The sequence below is a fragment of the Zalophus californianus genome, chromosome 1 (assembly GCF_009762305.2).
Source record: "Zalophus californianus isolate mZalCal1 chromosome 1, mZalCal1.pri.v2, whole genome shotgun sequence".
Lineage (NCBI taxonomy): Eukaryota > Metazoa > Chordata > Mammalia > Carnivora > Otariidae > Zalophus > Zalophus californianus.
The window spans coordinates 151,919,560-151,938,078 of record NC_045595.1 but is presented as its reverse complement, the minus strand read 5'-3'; the positions used below and the strand labels follow the sequence as shown (position 1 = coordinate 151,938,078).

The following is an 18,519-nucleotide window of genomic DNA, read 5'->3' as shown; positions in this document are numbered from 1 at the left end:
TAGTTCCAAAATTCATCAGAGACTCTAGCTTTCCACTTTTCTGTCCTTAAGGCATGGCCCTCATGGCAGTTTAAGATGACTTCTGGTGCTCCAGCATTATGTCCCCATGAAATGAGAAGTGAAAAGAGAAAAAAAGAATAAGCTAGGTTTCTCCCTTTAAGAATGCTTTCTAGGTGCATGTGAGTGGCTCAGGTGGTTAAGTGTCCAACTTTTGATTTCAGCTCAGGTCATGATCTCAGGGTTGTGAGATTGAGCCCCGCCTCGGGCTACACGCTGGGTGGAGCCTGTTTAAGATTATCTCTCTCCCCGACCTGGTTGTACTCTCTCTCTTAAAAAAAAAAAAAAAAAAAAAAATCCTTTCTAGAAAGTGAACAGATGACTTCTGCCTGTACTCCCTCAACCAGAACTATGGTTACTAGGAAATGTAATCCTTATTCTAGACATGTGTTGGCGCAGCTAAAACTCAGGGGCTCTGTTACAAAGAGGAAGGAGAGAAAGGACATTGGCAAATACCTCTTAGTTTCTGCCACAGTTGGGTAGTTTGACCAAGTCACATGCTGGAAAGAACAAAGCCAGGATCCAAAATGGGGTTATTGCCTGAAGCCCCTGATCTTTCTGCAGTGTTGTATTGCCCACCCTAAGTAAGACTCATAATTCTAAAATGGGTAGATGGATGGGGGCTGCCCAGAATGGGTAGGTAGGTGGGCTAGAAACTGACCAGACAGGGAAAAAAAAAAAGAAAGGAATGATCAATGAGGGGACTATTGACTTAATGAAAGAAACAGGTCAACCAATGTTTGTTCATTTTTTTGGTCTTGTTTACAGTAGTATTCCTGTTCTCAGTAACAGGGATATTTTTATTTTTTGCAGGTGATTAAAGTTCACCAAAGTACTGTAACTTCCTATCTGGAAGACATAATACTGAATACCGAAGAGAGCACGGCAGAAGAACAAGCCAGGGCAGAAATTGAGAAGATGGCTGAGGAAATCAATGACATTGCTTATGAAATGGAGAGCCGGTTGGTACAAGAGAACAGACAGCAGAATGGACAGCCCATTTGCTGTTACTCAATATGTATTTTCCAAGAGCTTAAGATTTGACCACCAAGGAGAAACAAGTATACATCTCCTGCTTCAGTGTCCATTGTTTTAATTGCATAACTCTTTAGAAGTCAACATGCCTAAACCTTTGTGAGGCAGGAGCGCTGGGAGTAGAATTTTCAGTTATCCTCTGCAGTCTGGATCACTAACATATTACATTTAGAATACCACAAAGCATGAAAGCAATGTGAGTAATTACGTGCAATATTACTCCACCCCAAAGGTTTTGGCTTCTTGTATAAATTATACCTCTAACATTCCCTTCCTGGCAGGCAGGTTAACTGAAGAACAGGGTCAAATCTGAATCTGCATGAAGTTAACCAAGCCCACCAGGAGTATAATATTTCAGACAACTTAATCAAGGAAAAGGCAGTGGTGGGATTTGAGCAGTGGAATCCCTTACACAAGCAAGGAGAACCTAAGTAGAAATCAGCAGCTCAAGGCAACAAAGGAAATAGTTTAATTGTTTTTTTTTATTTTTCAGTCGAACTCAGCTTCAGTCAGAGGAGATTGTTGCTGAGTTGGTTTATAGTTTCCTGATCCCAGAGGTACAAAAGGACTTTGTCAAAGAAAAAGGTAAGCCAATGTAATGCTTCACTTTGAAAGATATAAACTATTTTCAATATCCCTGAGATTTAAAATGAGCAGAAGTATGAAGAAATTTCTGAAGCAGAATCACCGAGTTTTCTTATTTCAGAGCTTGTCAAGTTCTCTTCATGCTGATTCCAGAATATAATCACCTCTAGTATAGATGGGGTGCAGTTCTAGTAAGTGTGACAGAGTATCGAAAGCCAAACCTTCAAGAGGAAGTTCCCAAAAGAGGTGTATTTTGTGATTTTTTTTTTTAAGACATAAAGCAAATATTGACAATATGCAGAATTTTCAAACTGTACTAGCCTTTTGGAGGTGGGATACCTACAAAGTGGGTATTGGAAAGCTGAGATGCTTGAAGGGCTTAAATCTATTCTGCTGCTCTGCCTGTGCCACAGATAACTTCTGTTTCTGCCAGGACTGTATATAAGTATAAATATCTTCACTTACTTGTCAAAAGTGGCATGTTTTGAAGACTAATGCTTTTATTTTATTTTTATTTTTTTTAACAATTTTTTTTTTTAAGATTTTATTTATTTATTTGACAGAGACACAGCGAGACAGGGAACACAAGCAGGGGGAGAGGGAGAGGGAGAAACAGGTTTCCAATGGAGCAGGGAGCCTGATGGCGGGGCTCAATCCCAGGACCCTGGGATCATGACTTGAGCCGAAGGCAGACGCTTAATGACTGAGCCACCAAGGCGCCCGAAGACTAATGCTTTTAGTCAATAGAGAAAGTAAAAAAATTGTCTTAAAAAATGTTCTTGGCGCACCTGGGTGACTCAGTCGGTTAAGCATCTGACTCTTGATTTCGGCTCAGGTCAAGATCTCAGGGTCTTGAGATCAAGGCCCACGTCTGGCTCCACACTCAGCATGGAGTCTGCTCGAGATTCTCCCTCTCCCTCTGCCCAACCTCCCCCCTCAAAAAAAAAACACCCCTGCCCTCCAAAAAAGAATACTTTTCTGGAGCTTTCAGGCTATTGGTGACAGACAGGTAACCAGAGAGAGAGAGAGGGGTGCAACCAGAAGATCAATATTTAAGTGAAATAACTTCCAGGGAAGAAGGCCAAGTGGGAAGATCCTAAGCTCACCTTGTCCCACGGTTACTCCTAGATAACACCCACATCAGTGTAAATAACCCAGAAAGCAACCTGAAAACTGGCAGAACACACTCTCAACACCTAAATGTAGGGAAGAGACCACATCAAAAATGGTAGGAAGGGCGGAGACAGGTCAGGAACCAAACTGACCCATGACACTGTCCATGGGAGGGACACCGCAAGCAAGAGAAAGGAGAGCAGCAGACCCTACACCAGACACCCGAGACACAGGGGACCTGTACTGGCAAGATGAATCCCCCTTAATATTTGGCTTTGAAAACCAGAGGGGCTTAACCTCACAAGTTTTACAATCAGCAGGGCTCAACACCTGGAACTTTATAAATCCGCGGCTTGGCTCTAGCAGAGCCAGAGGGCAATAGGAATCATCCCCACCCTTAAAGAGACAGCATAACAAACAGCCCCACTGAGATACATCATGGAAGCAGCAGTATGAGTGTATGAGAAGGTTTACTAATCTCAGAACATGCGCTAGGAGATTTCTTCAAAAACAAAAGTGCTGTCAGGGCCATTTACCTCCCTTAACCCCAGCCTAGATAAACAGATACCTACAAGGACCAGCAAAGTACACACACTCTCTCCACTTAGCTTACTAACAACGTACCCCATCCCCATGTTCCCCTTTGGATCTGCCTTCTCCCAACCACTCCACTTAGCAGGAGTTCATCGAAAGCAGTGTCACAAACCTGGCATTATGCAGGCAGCCCCAGTGGACCAGCACCACTCCAAAGTGACTTCTGCCCCAAGGAGAGGGAAAAATAATCACACACACATCAGTTCAACCGTGAACCCAGCAGTGGGCAGATATCTGGTCTGACTGCAGGCCTCACCCACCAATGAAAGCCTACCAGGGGTCAACACAGGGAGAATGCCCTGTAGTTCATTGTGACCACAGCTCTGGCAAACATCTGGGCTGACCAAAATCAAGCCCATGGTGACCCCAGACTGGCCCACTAACAACACAGGGACCAAACCCTGCCCACAACAGGCAGACAGCCTTTGCAGACAACTAAACTGAAGGCAGATATGACTCAGCCACAACAATAGCGCACACACAACACACACAGGAGATACCCCTGAATGCCAGGGTCTGGTGAACAGGGGACATTCTACTGCAGGGCACTATAGGACCACCTCTTCATACGTCCATGACTTTCAAGAGCCAGAGATGTAGCTGACTTTCACAGCACATAGATAACAGACACACAGAGTTGGACAAAATGAGGAGACAGAAGAATGTGTCCCAAATGAAAGGACAGGACAAAAATCACAAGGAAGCTAAATGAAACAGAGATAAGCAATATGCCTGATAGAGAATTAAAGTAATGGTCATAAACATATTTACGGGAATGGAGAAAAGAGTGAAGGACTCAGACACTCAACAAAGAGATAGAAAACATAAAAAAGAACCAATCAGAGATGAAGAACTCAATAACTGAAGTTAAAAATACACTAGAGGGAAAAAAATAGTACACAAGAAGAAGCAGAACACATCAGTGACTTGGAGGACAGAGTAATGGAAAGCAATCAAGCTGAACAGGAGAGAAAAAATAATAATAAAAAATGAAAATAGGTTAAGGAAACTCAACCACACCATCAAGTGTAATAACATTTGCATTATAAGGACTCAAGAAGGAGAAGATGGGGGGGCAGGAGAAAATTTTATTTGAAGGAATAATAGCTGAAATCTTCCCATATGTGGAGAAGGAAACAGAAATCCAGATTCAGGAGGCACAAAGCACCCCCATCAAAATCAAAACCCAAGGAGGTCCACACCAAGGCACATGGTAATTAAAATGGCAAAAAGTAGTGCTAAAGAAATTTTAAAGCAGCAAGAGAAAAAAAGTAGTTACATACAAGAAATACCCTGTAAGACAACTAGCTGATTTTTCAGCAGAAACATTTCAGGCCAGAAGAGAGTGGCATGATATATTCAAAGTGCTGAAATAGAAAAACCTGCAACCAAGAATACTCCATCCAACAAAACTATCATTCAGAATAGAAGGAGAGAGGGTAGAGAAAGAGTTTGCCAGAAAGACAAAAGTTGGAGGAATTCATGACCACTAAATCAGCCTTACATGAAATGTTAAGGGGACTCTGTGAGTGGAAAGGAAAGGCCATAAGCAGGAGTAAGAAAAGTAGGATGCACAAAACCTGTAAAATTAAGTATGTCTATAAAACAAGTATGTCTATATTCACAAAATAAAAGGATATCAAGTATGTATGACACCATATACCTAAAATGTGACAGGGAGAGGAATAAAAATTTAGTGCTTTTAGAATGGGTTCAAACTTAAGCGAACAACAACTTAATATAGACTGCTATTTGTATAAGATGTTACATATCAACCTAATAGTAACCACAAAACAAAAACCAGTAATATATATACAAAAAATAGAGAGGGGAATCCAGGTATATCACTAAAGAAAGTCAGCAAACCAGGAGAGAAAAAAGTAAGAGAAGAAAGGAACAGAGAAGAACTACAAAAACAACCATAAAACATGTACTTACTGATACTTGTTACTTACCTATCAATAATTACTTTGAATGTAAATGGACTAAATGTTCCAATCAAAAGACGTAGGGTCATAGAATTGATAAAAAACCAAGACCCATCTATATGCTGCCTATAAAAGACTCATTTCAGACCTAAAGACATATGCAGATTGAAAGTGAAGAGATGCAAAAGCATTTATCAAGCAAAGGGAAGTGAAAAGCAAACCGGGTTAGCTACACTTAGTTCAGACAAAGTAGACTTGAAAACAAAGACTGTAACAAGAAACAAAGACACTACATAATCATAAAGGGAACAATAATCCAACAAGAAGATACAATTACAAATATTTATGCATCCAACATGGGAGCACTCAACCACATAAAGCCGCTATTAACATACATAAAGAGAGTAATTGATAGTAAAACAATAATAGTAGGGGACATTAACACCCCACATAATCAATGGACAAATCATCCAAAGAATAAAATCAAGAAAACAGTGTTTGAATGACACAGTGGACCAGATGGATCTAAGAGATACTCAGAACTTTCCATCCTAAAACAGTGAAATAGGCATTCTTTTCAAGTTCACATGGAACATTCTCCATGTGGGGGACTGCATAGGGACTGCAGATAGATAGATAGATAACGTTAGGCCACAAAATAATTCTCAACAAATTTTGAAAGTTTGAAGTCATCTTATGCATCTACTCCACCTACAATGCTATGAAACTAGAAACCAACTACAGGAAAAAATCTGGAAAGAAGACACATACATAGAGGTTAGATAACATGCTACTAAACAATGAATGCGTCAACCAAGAAATCAAAAAATACATGGAGAGAAATGAAATGAAAACACAGTGATCCAAAATCTTTGGGATGTAGCAAAATCTGTTCTAAGGAAGATTATAGCAGTACAAGCCAATTTCAAGAAGCAAGAAAAATCCCAATCTAACTTTACACCTAAAGAAGCTAGAAAAATAACAAGCAAAACCCAAAACTAGAAGGAAGGAAGTAATAAAGAGAAGAAATAAAAGAAATTAAAAAACAAGAGAAGAACTCAAGGAAACCAGGAGCTGGTTCTATGAAAAGATCAACAAAATTGATACACCTTTAGCCATACTCATCCAAAAAAAAAAAGGAGAGAGACAGAGAGAAGACTCAAACAAAATTAGAAAAGAAAGAGAAATAACAGAAACCGAAACAGAAATAACAGAAACAGAAATAATACCACAGAAATAGCAAGGGTTATGAGATTATTATGAAAAAGTATATGCTAACAAGTTGGACACCCTAGAAGAAGTGGATAAATTCCAAGAAATATATAACCTCTCCACACTAGATCAGGAAGAAATAAAAAATTTGAAGATTGATCACCAGCATGGGAGATGAATCTGTAATCAAAAAACTTCCAACAAAAGTTTAGGACCAGATGGCTTCACAGGTGAATTCTACCAACATTTAAAGAAGAGTTAATACCTGTTCTTCTCAAACTATTCTGAAAAATAGAAGAGGAAGGAAAGCTTTCAAATGTATTTTATGAGGCCAGCTGTATGTACCCTGATACCAAAACCAGATAAAGATGCTACAAAACAAGAGAACTACAGGCCAGTCAGTATCTCTGATGAACATAGATGCAAAAATCCTCAACAAACTATTAGCAAACCAAATCCAACAATACATAAAAAAAATTTCACCACAGTCAAGTGGGATTTCTTCCTGGGATGCAAGGGTGCTGCAATATTTGTAAATCAATTAATGTGATAGATCACAACAACAGAAAGTATAAAAAACCATATTTCAATAGATGCAGAAAAAGCATTTGACAAAGCACAGCATCGTTTCATGATAAAGACCCTCAACAAAGTAGGTTTAGAGGGAATTTACCTCAACATACTAAAAGCCATATATGAAAAACCCACAGCTGACATTATATTCAGTGATGAAAAACAGAGCTTTCCCCTAAGATCAGGAATTAAAACAAAGATGTCCACTCTCACCACTTTTATTCAACATAGTACTGGAAATCCTAGCCACAGCACTCAGAAGAGAAGAAGAAATAAAAGGCATCCAAATTAGTAAGGAGAAGTAAAACTTTGTTTGCAGATGACATGATAATGTATAGAGAAAAACCCTAAAGACATGACCAAAAAACTACTAGAATTAATAAATGAATTCAGAAGGGTTGCAGGATACAAACTCAGTATGCAGAAATCTGTTGAATTTTTATACATTAATAATGAAGTAACAGAACGAGAAATTAAGAAAACAATCCCATTTACAATTAAACCAAAAAGAATTAAATACCTAGGAATAAACTTAACCAAGGAGGTGAAAGATCTCTACTCTGAACACTATAAAACATTAATGAAGGAAATTGAAGATGACACAAATGGAAAGACATCCCATGTTCATAGATTGGGAGAACAAAATTGTTAAAGTGTCCATACTACACAAAGCAATCTACAGATTTAATGCAGTCCCTATCAAAATACCAACAGTATTTTTCACAAAACTAGAACAAATAATCCTAACATTTGTATGGAACCACAAAAGACCTTGAATGACCAAGGCAGTCTTGAAAAAGAAGAACAAAACTGGAGGTATCACAATCCCAGATTTCAAGATATGCTACAAAGCTGTAGTAATCAAAACAGTATGGTACCAGCACAAAAAACAGACACATAGATCAATAGAACACAACAGAAAGCCCAGAAATAAAACCACAATTATAATGGCTAATTTTCCACAAAGGAGGCAAGAATATGCAATGGGAAAAAGTCTCTTTAGTAAATCGTGTTGGGAAAACTGGACAGCTACATACAAAAGAATGAAACTGAACCATTTTCTTACACCATACATAAAAATACACTCAAAATGGATTAGGGACCTACATGTGAGACCTGAAACCATAAAAATTCTAGAAGAGAGCACAGGAAATAATTTCTCTGACATTGGTCATAGCAACATTTTTCTAGATATGTCTCCTGAGGCAAGGGAAACAAAAGCAAAATGAACTATTGGGACTACATCAAAATTAAAAGCTTCTGCACAGCAAAGGAAACAATCAACAGAACTAAAAGACAACCTACTGAATGGGAGAAGATATTTGCAAATAACATATCCAATAAAGGGTTAGAAAATATATAAAGAACTTTTATAACTCAAGACCAAAAGAAAAAATCCAATTAAAAAATGGACAGAAGACATGAACACATTTCTCCAAAGAAGACATACAGATGGCCAATAGACACATGAAAAGATGATCACATCACTAATCATCAGGGAAGTACAAATTAAAACCATGGTGAGATATCACCTCATACCAGTCAGAATGGCTAAAATCAAAAGCACAAGAAAAAAGTGTTGGCAAGGATGTGTGTAAAAAAAAAAAAAAGGAACCCTCATACCCTTATGGGAGGAATGCAAACTGGTGCAGCCACTGTAAAAGACAATATGGAGGTTCTTCAAAAAAATGAAAACTAGAACTGCCAAATGACCTAGTTATTCCACTACTGGGTATTTACCTAAAGAATATGAACAGTAATTTGAAAAGATATATGCATCCCTGTGTTTATTGCAGCATTATTTAACAATAGCCAAATTATGGAAGCAGCCCAAGTGTCCATCAATAGATGAATAGATAAAGATGTGGTATATATCCACAATGGAATATTACTCAGCCATAAAATAAAAAAGAATGAAACATTGCCATTTGCAACAACATGGATGGATCCAGAGGGTATAATGGTAAGTGAAATAAGTGAGTCAGAGAAAGACAATTATATGATTTCACTCCTATGTTAAGTTTAAAAACAGATTAAATCAACAAAGAAAAAAAGAGACAAGTAAAAAGAATCTTAAGTATAGAGAACAAACTGATGGTTACCAGTGGGGAGATTGGTGGGCATATAGGTGAAATAGGTGAAGAGAACTAAGAGTTCACTTAACATGATGAACATTGAGAAATGTATAGAATTGTTGAATCACTATATTATACACCTGAAACTAATATAACACTGTATTTTAATTGTACTGGAATTTTAAAGAAGAATAAAAAAATTCAAATCTTTTGTAAGCCTCAAATGTTTACAGTCAAAAAAATATGGAAAGAGCACAGATGTCCATCGACAGATGAATGGATTAAGATGTTGTACATATACACAATGGAATGTTACTCAGCCATCAGAAAGAATGAAATCTTGCCATTTGCAACGACGTGGATGGAACTAGAGGGTATTATGCTAAGTGAAATAAATCAGTCAGACAATTATCATATGATCTCACTCGTGTGGAACTTAAACAAAATAGAGGATCATAGGGGAAGGGAGGGAAAAATAAAGTAAGACAAAATCAGAGAGGGAGACAAACCATAAGAGACTCTTAACTCTAAGAAACAAACAGGGTTGCTGTAGGGGAGGGGTGTGGGGGATGGGGTAACTGGGTGATGGGCATTAAGGAGGGCACGGGATATAATGAGCACTGGTGTTATATGCAACTGATGAATCACTGAACTCTACCGCTGAAACTAATAATACACTATATGTTAATTAAATTGAATTTAAATTAAAAAATTTAAGTGAAAGAACAGCTCGGTTATTTTTTACAAGGTTTCCATGTTGTTCAGGGAATTCTGGACAGGTTTAAGAGAAGTATAACATTTCCGATCACCTAATAGGGATAGAGGAATGGTAGAGTTCTAATGCATTTGAAGAGAACAAAGAAATACCTTATTTTCCCTTTACGTGATTGTACTGTAATTTCTAAGCCTGTACCTCTTAGTGATAAGCATTTAGTTTGTTTCAGTGTGTTTTCCTATAACTAGCAGTGCTGCAGGCAGTATATTCTATGCCTATCCTGCTCATGCTACTGACAGTAAATTGCTAGCAGTACGGTGCTAGAAATAGGGTATGTGCATTTTACTTTTGCTAGATACTACCAAATAGCTCCCACAAAAAGATTGTTCTAATTCGTACTCCCATCAGTGGTGTATGATAGTGCTTATATCAATAACATTTAATTTTCAGATAAAATAATCAATGTTTCTATGTCACCTTTTTATAAAAGGGATTTTGTGTTTTCTGAATCTTTAAGAAAATATGCAAATCCTTTTTATTTGGTCAGTCTTCTTTAGGTCAAGGAGCTGGAGGAGGCACTTGAGCTGAAGGAATCCAGTGGGACTTGTCTGTGGGGAAGCTGGGCAAGTCCTCAGCCTCTCCTCTTTCTATTACACCAAATGAAGAAAGCCATCTGGACAGGGAGCGCACACTAGGACCTTTTGTTTCTTAAAAGAACCATATGTATTATATAGACTCTTTACCCCAAATTAAGGTAATATATACAGACTATTTTGAGGTATATCATGATTGAAGACCTTGAAGAGACCTGTATATAGATGTAAAATAACAGTAACTACCAAATTTTAAGTGCATGCTAAGTTCCAGACACGGTACTAAGCATTTAAAAAGTACCTATCTCAATTTCTTAAAATAGCTGGAGCTGTATTCTCATTTTCAATTATGGAAATTAGTGCTTAGAGAGTTTATACAACTTACAGATGTGAACCATGGTCTGTGTGGCTCCAAAGTCCCCATTCTTTCAACCATACTACTGTGAAGTGGAAGTTGATTTATCCTCTATAAACTGTGATTTATCCTCTGTAAACTCGCTGATACATGAACAGCACAGAACCCATAGTACTTCTTACTGTCCTTTACTGGCTGTGTGATTTGGGGCAAATTACTTAATCTCTCTGTGTCTCTCTGTGTTTCCTTATCTGAAAATGGGGATATTATTCATCATCTCTTTTAGGGTTGTGGGGTGGTTTAAATGGATATACACCAACTGCTTAAAACAGTGCCTGGCACAAAGTAAGGACAAATGCTATGTGCTAACGTTATCATCATCATCATGATTAGTCCTTTCCAAGGGAGATAGGATGCTTAATGTACTAATCTTTGATAATAAATATCCTTAGAATATGGAGCAAAGACCACCTTCTAAAGCCATGAGCTGAGAAACTCATCATCAGTCAACAAGTATGCTCCATATTAGGAACAAAAGCTCAAAGAGAAGTAGGAGACAAGGTCTCTATCTTTAAGTCATTACAACCTAGTTAAAAAAACAAAACGAAACTCACACTGAGTGCTTCAGTGCTGCGTGGGTTTGTGGGAACTCAGGTGTGGCAATGGTGGATGTGGGTCGGCCCGGTCAGAGGAGGCTTCCTGGTGGAGCTGGGCCCTGAGTTGGGCTGTGCAGACACTCCAGCAGAGGGCAGCTGGGGAGGGCAGCAATAGAGGCCAGCTGCGTGGGGAGGAGCCTGACCGGACTGAACCAGAGAGTGGGGACAGGGAAAGCAGCAATGATCAACCTTAGGTCTGGTTCCCTCTAGAAGGCATACTTCTACAACAGAGAGCAGCTCATTGCTATTTACGCTCATCAGCTTGAAGCAGGGGAATATGTGGTTTACCAAATTATCATTTCTGTCACTGCTTTCTTGAAAATCTTTGGGAATGATTTTGTTTAGACTTTCAGAGTAAAATTTCTTGTCGCTTTGGCACAGTGAGAAACGCCCAGCGGAAGCATATCCTTGCAGCCCATCAGATCATCCACAGCCACACAGAAGACATGGTCAATAAGAATTTTGTGGCGCAACAGCAAGATGAGGAGGTCTCGGACACTGACAAGTCACCTGAGAAAAAAACTCAAAAATAAGAATCGCAGCTAAGGTGAGTTTGACTTTTTATCTGAAAGGAAGCAGAGGGGAGGAGAGGCAGCATCATTCAGCTCTCTGCTCTACTCCAACAACCCTAATGTGTTTAAGAAAGTGAAACACTCCCATTCAAATTGGCACATTTCATCTAGGTGATGGAACCTACTGTTGAAATTCTTAGAGAACAGAGTTGACATTATAGCAGTTGGACTCCTGTGTCCAGATAATAGGATTCTGGGTAATTTTTTATGGGTCCTTAAAGCACATGATGGTATTTGATCACAAATAAAGCTGTAAAATGTGTCCATGTTATAAAAAGCAGCTTGTTCTTAGGGAGTAGAGAAGGAATCCCTGTCTCATCACGTTGGTTGTAAGCACAGCATGAGGCACAGCCTGTCCAGTTCTAGCCCAGACGCCTCCTGCAGGGCCCACCAGGAGTTGGTCTTAGGCTCGACTAAACATTCCTACTCACAAGACTAACACAGACAAGTTTCGATAGGAGCTGAGTATCTGTTTACTCAGCAAGATAGAAGACAGAAACCCCAGCTTCGAGCAGGGCAGCTGCAGGTGCTTCTCTTTATATGGAAGCTCTTGCCGTGTCCACACAGATGAACACATAGCTATTTAGTCCCCTGGTTACAAAGCTCAGATGCAAGGAAGAGAGATTGACATTGGGTAGGTGCAGACCTGCCCTGGTTTCTGTGCCTAAGGGGCCAGGATGTCTTGTAATGATTCCATAGACACAGTGTCCAGGGTCCCCTTAATGGATTCACTCGGTTACAAAAGTCAGCACTCAGGAAAACTCAAACCTATGGTTTCCTATTAGGTAGTACTAGTTCATTTGTAATTCCTTCCAATCAAATGCTAGTTACCACTTGGAGGGCAAGTAGTGTTGCTTAGTAACATAGTTGATACAAACTACCTTATCGAATTGCTAGGAAAACAGAGCTAGAGAGTCAATTGAAAGTAAAATTCTTATGAGAATTCTCAGAAGAAAGAAAGAAGAAATTCTCTGAACCCTTTGCATATACCTTCTCTCTCAACCCTTTTCTGGTCAAGCACATCATCTACTATTTTGGTGTGAGAGTATGCTATCAGGATGGGGAAGACACAAGGCTTCCGGGAAAATTTGAGCCTGGCATTCAGAAGATTTGAGTGTTAGCCAGCGCTGCCACTAACGGTATCATTTTATACAATAATGTCCCTTCACTAGAGGTTTGCCTGCACTTATGTGACCAGCAGACCCTATGCAAGGGAATCTAGTGGGACCTTAAGTTTCAATCAAAGAGGATCATGGAAGGAATATTGAGATGAAGGGTCAGTTAAGAAAGAAAGCAGAGGGGGCGCCTGGGTGCTCAATTGGTTAAGCGTCTGCCTTTGGCTCAGGTCATGATCCCAGAGTCCCAGGATCAAGCCCTGTGTCAGGCTCCCTGCTCAGTGGGGAGTCTGCTTCTCCCTCTGTCCCTCACCCTGCTCTTGTGCTCTCTCACTCACTCTCTCAAATAAATAAAATCTCTAGAAAAAGAAAGAAAGGAAGAAGAGAGAAAACTGACAAAGGACTCTTAAATACCAAGCTATGGCCATAAATTACAGCAGAAAATCTTTTGTTTTTAATTAATAATGAAATAATCTCTGAAATCCCTGAAAAGATAAACCATGTATTTACAGGTAATGTTATCCATACATCTATATAATATAAATTCAAGGACCATAGCATTTTGCCTATCTTACTATTGTGATAAAAATCACCTTCAATACTTGGATAGTCATTTTTCTTACATGAAAATTTAATAAGATAAAAAATTTACATAGTTTAAATTGAGTATGTCTGCATTTACTTCTGAGTATAAAGTATCTCTCTACTGCTTTATTAATGTTTGGAACATGATGCTTAGTTGCCCCCATGTATGTACTCTCTCTTCCTTCTCTGTGGGAAGGATGGAAGGACAGATGTGAGATTATTTACTAATGCTTAAGGATGTAGGCATGGACCACTGATTTTAAAATATTTTTAATCAGCTTGAAGATAATGGAGAGCTAACAGTGAGGAATTTCTGGGCAAATATCTAAGAGAAGACAAATTCAGAGAGTTGATGCTGGCATTTGCAGTCACTTTTTCCCCCCCCTGAGGGAATATGCACATTCTAGAAAATGGGGCTGAAAAGCTGAGTGATGCTTTCACCAGCTTTGTAAAAGTAGGGGGACAAAAACTAGAGTCAAGCTGGAGGCCCTGGTAAGCCTCCTCCATTTGGGTTGGGACTCCAACCCCTAGTTGGGATGAGGGGCGCCTTGGGTGGCTCAGTTGGTTAAATGTCCAACTCTTGATTTCGGCTCAGGTCATGATCTCAGGGTCATGAGATCAAGCCCCATGCCAGGCTCTGTTCAGCATGGAGTCTGCTTGGGATTCTCTCTCTCTCTGAAATAAAAATAAATCTTAAAAAAAAAAAGTACCTAACTCATCTGGTTCACAGCTGGAGAGGAATTTGCCTCCGGATGAATCATACCCTGACTCTCACCCATACCTGATTTAGAGGATATTTAGATGAGACTTAGTTGATGCTCTAATGAGTTAAAACTTTGGGCGCTATTGGGATGGAATGATTGTATTTTGCATATGAGGACATGGATGGGGGGCCTGGGGTGGAGTACTACAGACTTGTGTCCCTCCAAAATTCAGATGTTAAAGCCCTAACCTCCAATATGATGGTATTTGGAGATGAGGGCTATGGGAGATAACTGGCTTAGATGAGATCATGAGGGCGGGTCCCCCATGATGGGAATGGTGCCCTTATAAGAAGAGACACCAGAGAGCTTGTTCTTTTTCCCTGCCATGTGAGGACCTGGCAAGAAGGCAGCCATCTACAAACCAGGAAGAGAGTGCTGACAGCCTGACCTCAGACTCCTAGCATCCAGAACTGTGAAAAAATGAGTTTCTGTTGTTTAAGCTACCCAGTTATTTTGTTAAAGCAGCCTGAGCTAAGACACTTATGTTTAAAGAGATAAAAGTCAACATTGAAATTTTCAAGAGAACTGGAAATGATACAAATGATACAGCAGATTTCAGTAATCAGCAGTAATCAACATGAGAAACTCAACGAATGGATTTAAGAGCAGGATAAATACAGCTATGGAGAAAACTAATAAATTAGAAGATAGGTCAGAAGAATTTACCTAGAAAGAATAAAGGAACAAAAAGGTGGAAACTACAGAGGAGATGCAAAGATAGATATAGGATAACTTAATCATTAGGAAGAGACAAAAAGATAGAAATGGACCATTGATTCAAGAAATCTGACTACTAAGAAGAAATATGTTGGGAAACACTATGCATTGTGAATTTTTATAAACCAATGAAAGACTCAATATTTAATAAGCCTTCTTAACCCCAGGCAAAAAAATATTAAAAATCTCTACCTACATACACTTTAATATGACTGCTGAAAATGAATCTTTAGTTTTCAGAGGAAAAGAATGTGAATTACCTTCAGAAGAGCAATAATTAAACTGAAGTTGACTCCTCATCAGAAATAAAGCCAGAAAATAAAGGAATGATAGCTTCAAAATGCTGAAATAGTATAACAAAGGATTCTATAACATGCAAATATATCCATCAAGAATGACAATGAAAGACATTTTCAGATAAGTGAAACAAAATTTGTCACTAGGAGATCTTCACTACAAGAAATTACTAAAGGGGGCGCCTGGGTGGCTCAGTTGGTTAAGCGACTGCCTTCGGCTCAGGTCATGATCCTGGAGTCCTGGGATCGAGTCCCGCATCGGGCTCCCTGCTCAGTGGCAGTCTGCTTCTCCCTCTGACCCTCCCCCGTCTCATGCTCTCTCTCCATCTCATTCTCTCCCTCAAATAAATAAATAAAATCTTTAATAAAAAAAAAAAAGAAATTACTAAAGGGTGTTTTTCAAATAGAAGGAAAATTATCCCAGTTGGAAATTTGGAGATAAAGAATATGTGGATATTTACTGACTGCATAAAAAAAAACAATAAGGAAAAGCAAGAGCAGTGACATTACAGTTACACAGCATAAGTAGTGTGGGAGTCCGAAATCCGTGTGTGGGCTAAATTGTTCTGAGCCATTTGCATTATCTAGGAGAGGGATAGAGTGTTATTTAACTTTATCTTTGATGACTCAAGGCAACAGTTTATAACCTCTAAGGTAACTCCTAAAGCATAGTAGAAAGATGTAGGACATCTAAACTAACAGAAGAAAATGGAATAAAAAAACCCCACTCAATATAACTGGAAGATAGAAAGGAGAGAAAAAGGAAACAAAACCAATAGAAAGCACTGAATAAAATGGTAGGTGTTTATCATTGATTCATCATTAATTTATATTAAATGTAAATAGCTAAATGCCCAAAGTCAGAATTTGTCAGACTGAATAAAAATAAATGCTGTTTGTAAGAGGCACATACAGGGCACCTGGGTGGCTCAGTTGGTTAAGTGACTGCCTTCAGCTCAGGTCATGATCCTGGAGTCCCAGGATCGAGTCCCACATCGGGCTCCCAGCTCAGCGGGGAGCCTGCTTCTCCCTCTGACCCTCTCCCCTCTCATGCTGTTTCTCTCTCTCTCTCTCTCAAATAAATAAATAAAATCTTTAAAAAAAAAAACTGTAAGAGGCACATACAAAATCTAAATATACAGAATGCTTACAAGTTAAAGGATAAAAAAATATATACCATAAAAAAAATTACCCACAGGAAAGCAGATATAACAATATTAATATTAGACAAAGAAGACTCTAAGGCAGAAAGTCCTACTAGACAAAATGAAGGACACTTCATAAAGATAAAGGTTTTAATTCATTGGGAAGGTATGAGTCACAAATAGGAATGTATCTAGTAACATGGCCTCAACCTTTGTAAAGCAAACTTAATAGAACTGCACAGAGAAACAAATCCAGAATAATGCTAGGAAATTTTAATCTCTATCAGGAACTGAGGGAAAAAAAAGAAATGGAAGATTTGAAATACATAATTAAGAAATTTGACCTAAAGCACATTTATAGAATATTATACCTAACAACTACAGATTGCATATTATTTAAGAATACACACAACAAACATGTACAAAAACTGACTATATATGGTCATAAAGCAAGTGTCAACTGTTTCAAACAGTTGAAATCCTGCAAAGTGTGTTTTTTGATAAAAATGCAAGGAAACTAGAAATCAATGACAAGATAATTCTAATATGTTTGAAAATTAAGAAATACAGATATAAACAATCTGTTCATCAAAGAAAGTGTCATAATAGAACTAGAAAATACTTTGAACTGAAAAATGACAAAAATGCTGTGTATGTATCAAACTTGTGGAACACTGTTAATGTGATGCTTAGAAATTTATAGTCTTAAAGGCATTTATTTGAAAAGATGAAAATAAGACTAAGCATCCTTTTCAAGAAATTATAAAAAGGACAGTAAATTAGATGCAAAAAAGCAAAAGGAAAGAAAAAACATAAAATTTTGAAGAAAAACATGCGTAACTTGGGGGAAAAAGAATTTAATAAAACAAAATAGACATGTCTTCTGATTTTAGGTAGGATATAGTAGGTAGCTGCAACATTTAAATAATGGATACGTTGTAAACATCATTATTTTTAAAGACATCGGAGAGCTATGGAAATCGAAGGGACTAGATGAACTATAACAGAGAGGAAAGTCCTTCCTAAGTGATCTGAGATCACTGGCCATTTTCTTGCCTTCGGGCATTGGCCAAGTTTGGGTACAAGCTGGGGCTCAGGCTTGCCAAGGGCAGAGGGTCTTTATTTACTAGGGGAAACAAACGAGCAAGGCTTTTAAAATCTGTATGGACTGGCATGATGGATTACAATCTAGAGGAGTCCTGAATGTATGGCCAAATTTCCCCACAGAATGTCAGCAGTAGGTTTTTAGTGGATAAACCTTTTACTAGTGAAAACATGTTTTAATCTATCATGTGTTATTTAACCAGCTGTTTCAATGGTGATCTTCACTCAGTCTCATGGATTTAACCATTGTTAATTTATTGTTCCATGATTTTTTTTGTGTCAGAAACAGCTGTATGTTCTGACTTGCCTACCTCACTGATACTTGATGGCTTAGCACTGATAACCTTTCAGTGTGAGTTTTTGAGTCAGATTAAGATTGAGATTTTTCTAAATAAGTAAACTACCCTTATCCACCATTATGGGATACTGAATGGCTTTGGAAATTAGCTTTTGCTGTAGACTTGATAATATTTTTTAATGAATCCAACCTAAAATTACAAGGCAAAACAGAGCTTATATGGCAGAATTTACACTATGGTAAAATCATTTCAGTGGCAACTAACATTGAATCACAAGTAATGGCAAGCTGCTTTACACTTCCTGTGCTGTCACAAGTTAGAACAAGAAGCAAGATTTTAATTCCCACACATAGTTGCAGTGAATATGTTTTCTGAGTTTACACCTCCAGGAGCATTTTTTGGACCTTGAAACAAGTGCAAAGGAAATCTTC

General features: G+C 38.4%; 1 protein-coding gene across 5 annotated transcripts in view; it reads left to right on the top strand.

Annotated features, from left to right (window-relative positions):
- The window catches only part of CFAP91 (cilia and flagella associated protein 91), a 113,029-nt gene that overhangs the window by 76,956 nt on the left and 17,554 nt on the right, over positions 1-18,519 (top strand). For all 5 annotated transcript variants that reach the window (XM_027586283.1, XM_027586286.1, XM_027586284.1 and 2 more), the window contains 3 exons: positions 871-1,019; positions 1,586-1,677; positions 11,873-12,038. In XM_027586283.1, the coding sequence (XP_027442084.1) occupies positions 871-1,019; positions 1,586-1,677; positions 11,873-12,024 (393 nt within the window). In that variant the 3' untranslated portion in view covers positions 12,025-12,038. The remainder of the gene's footprint in view (positions 1-870; positions 1,020-1,585; positions 1,678-11,872; positions 12,039-18,519) is intronic.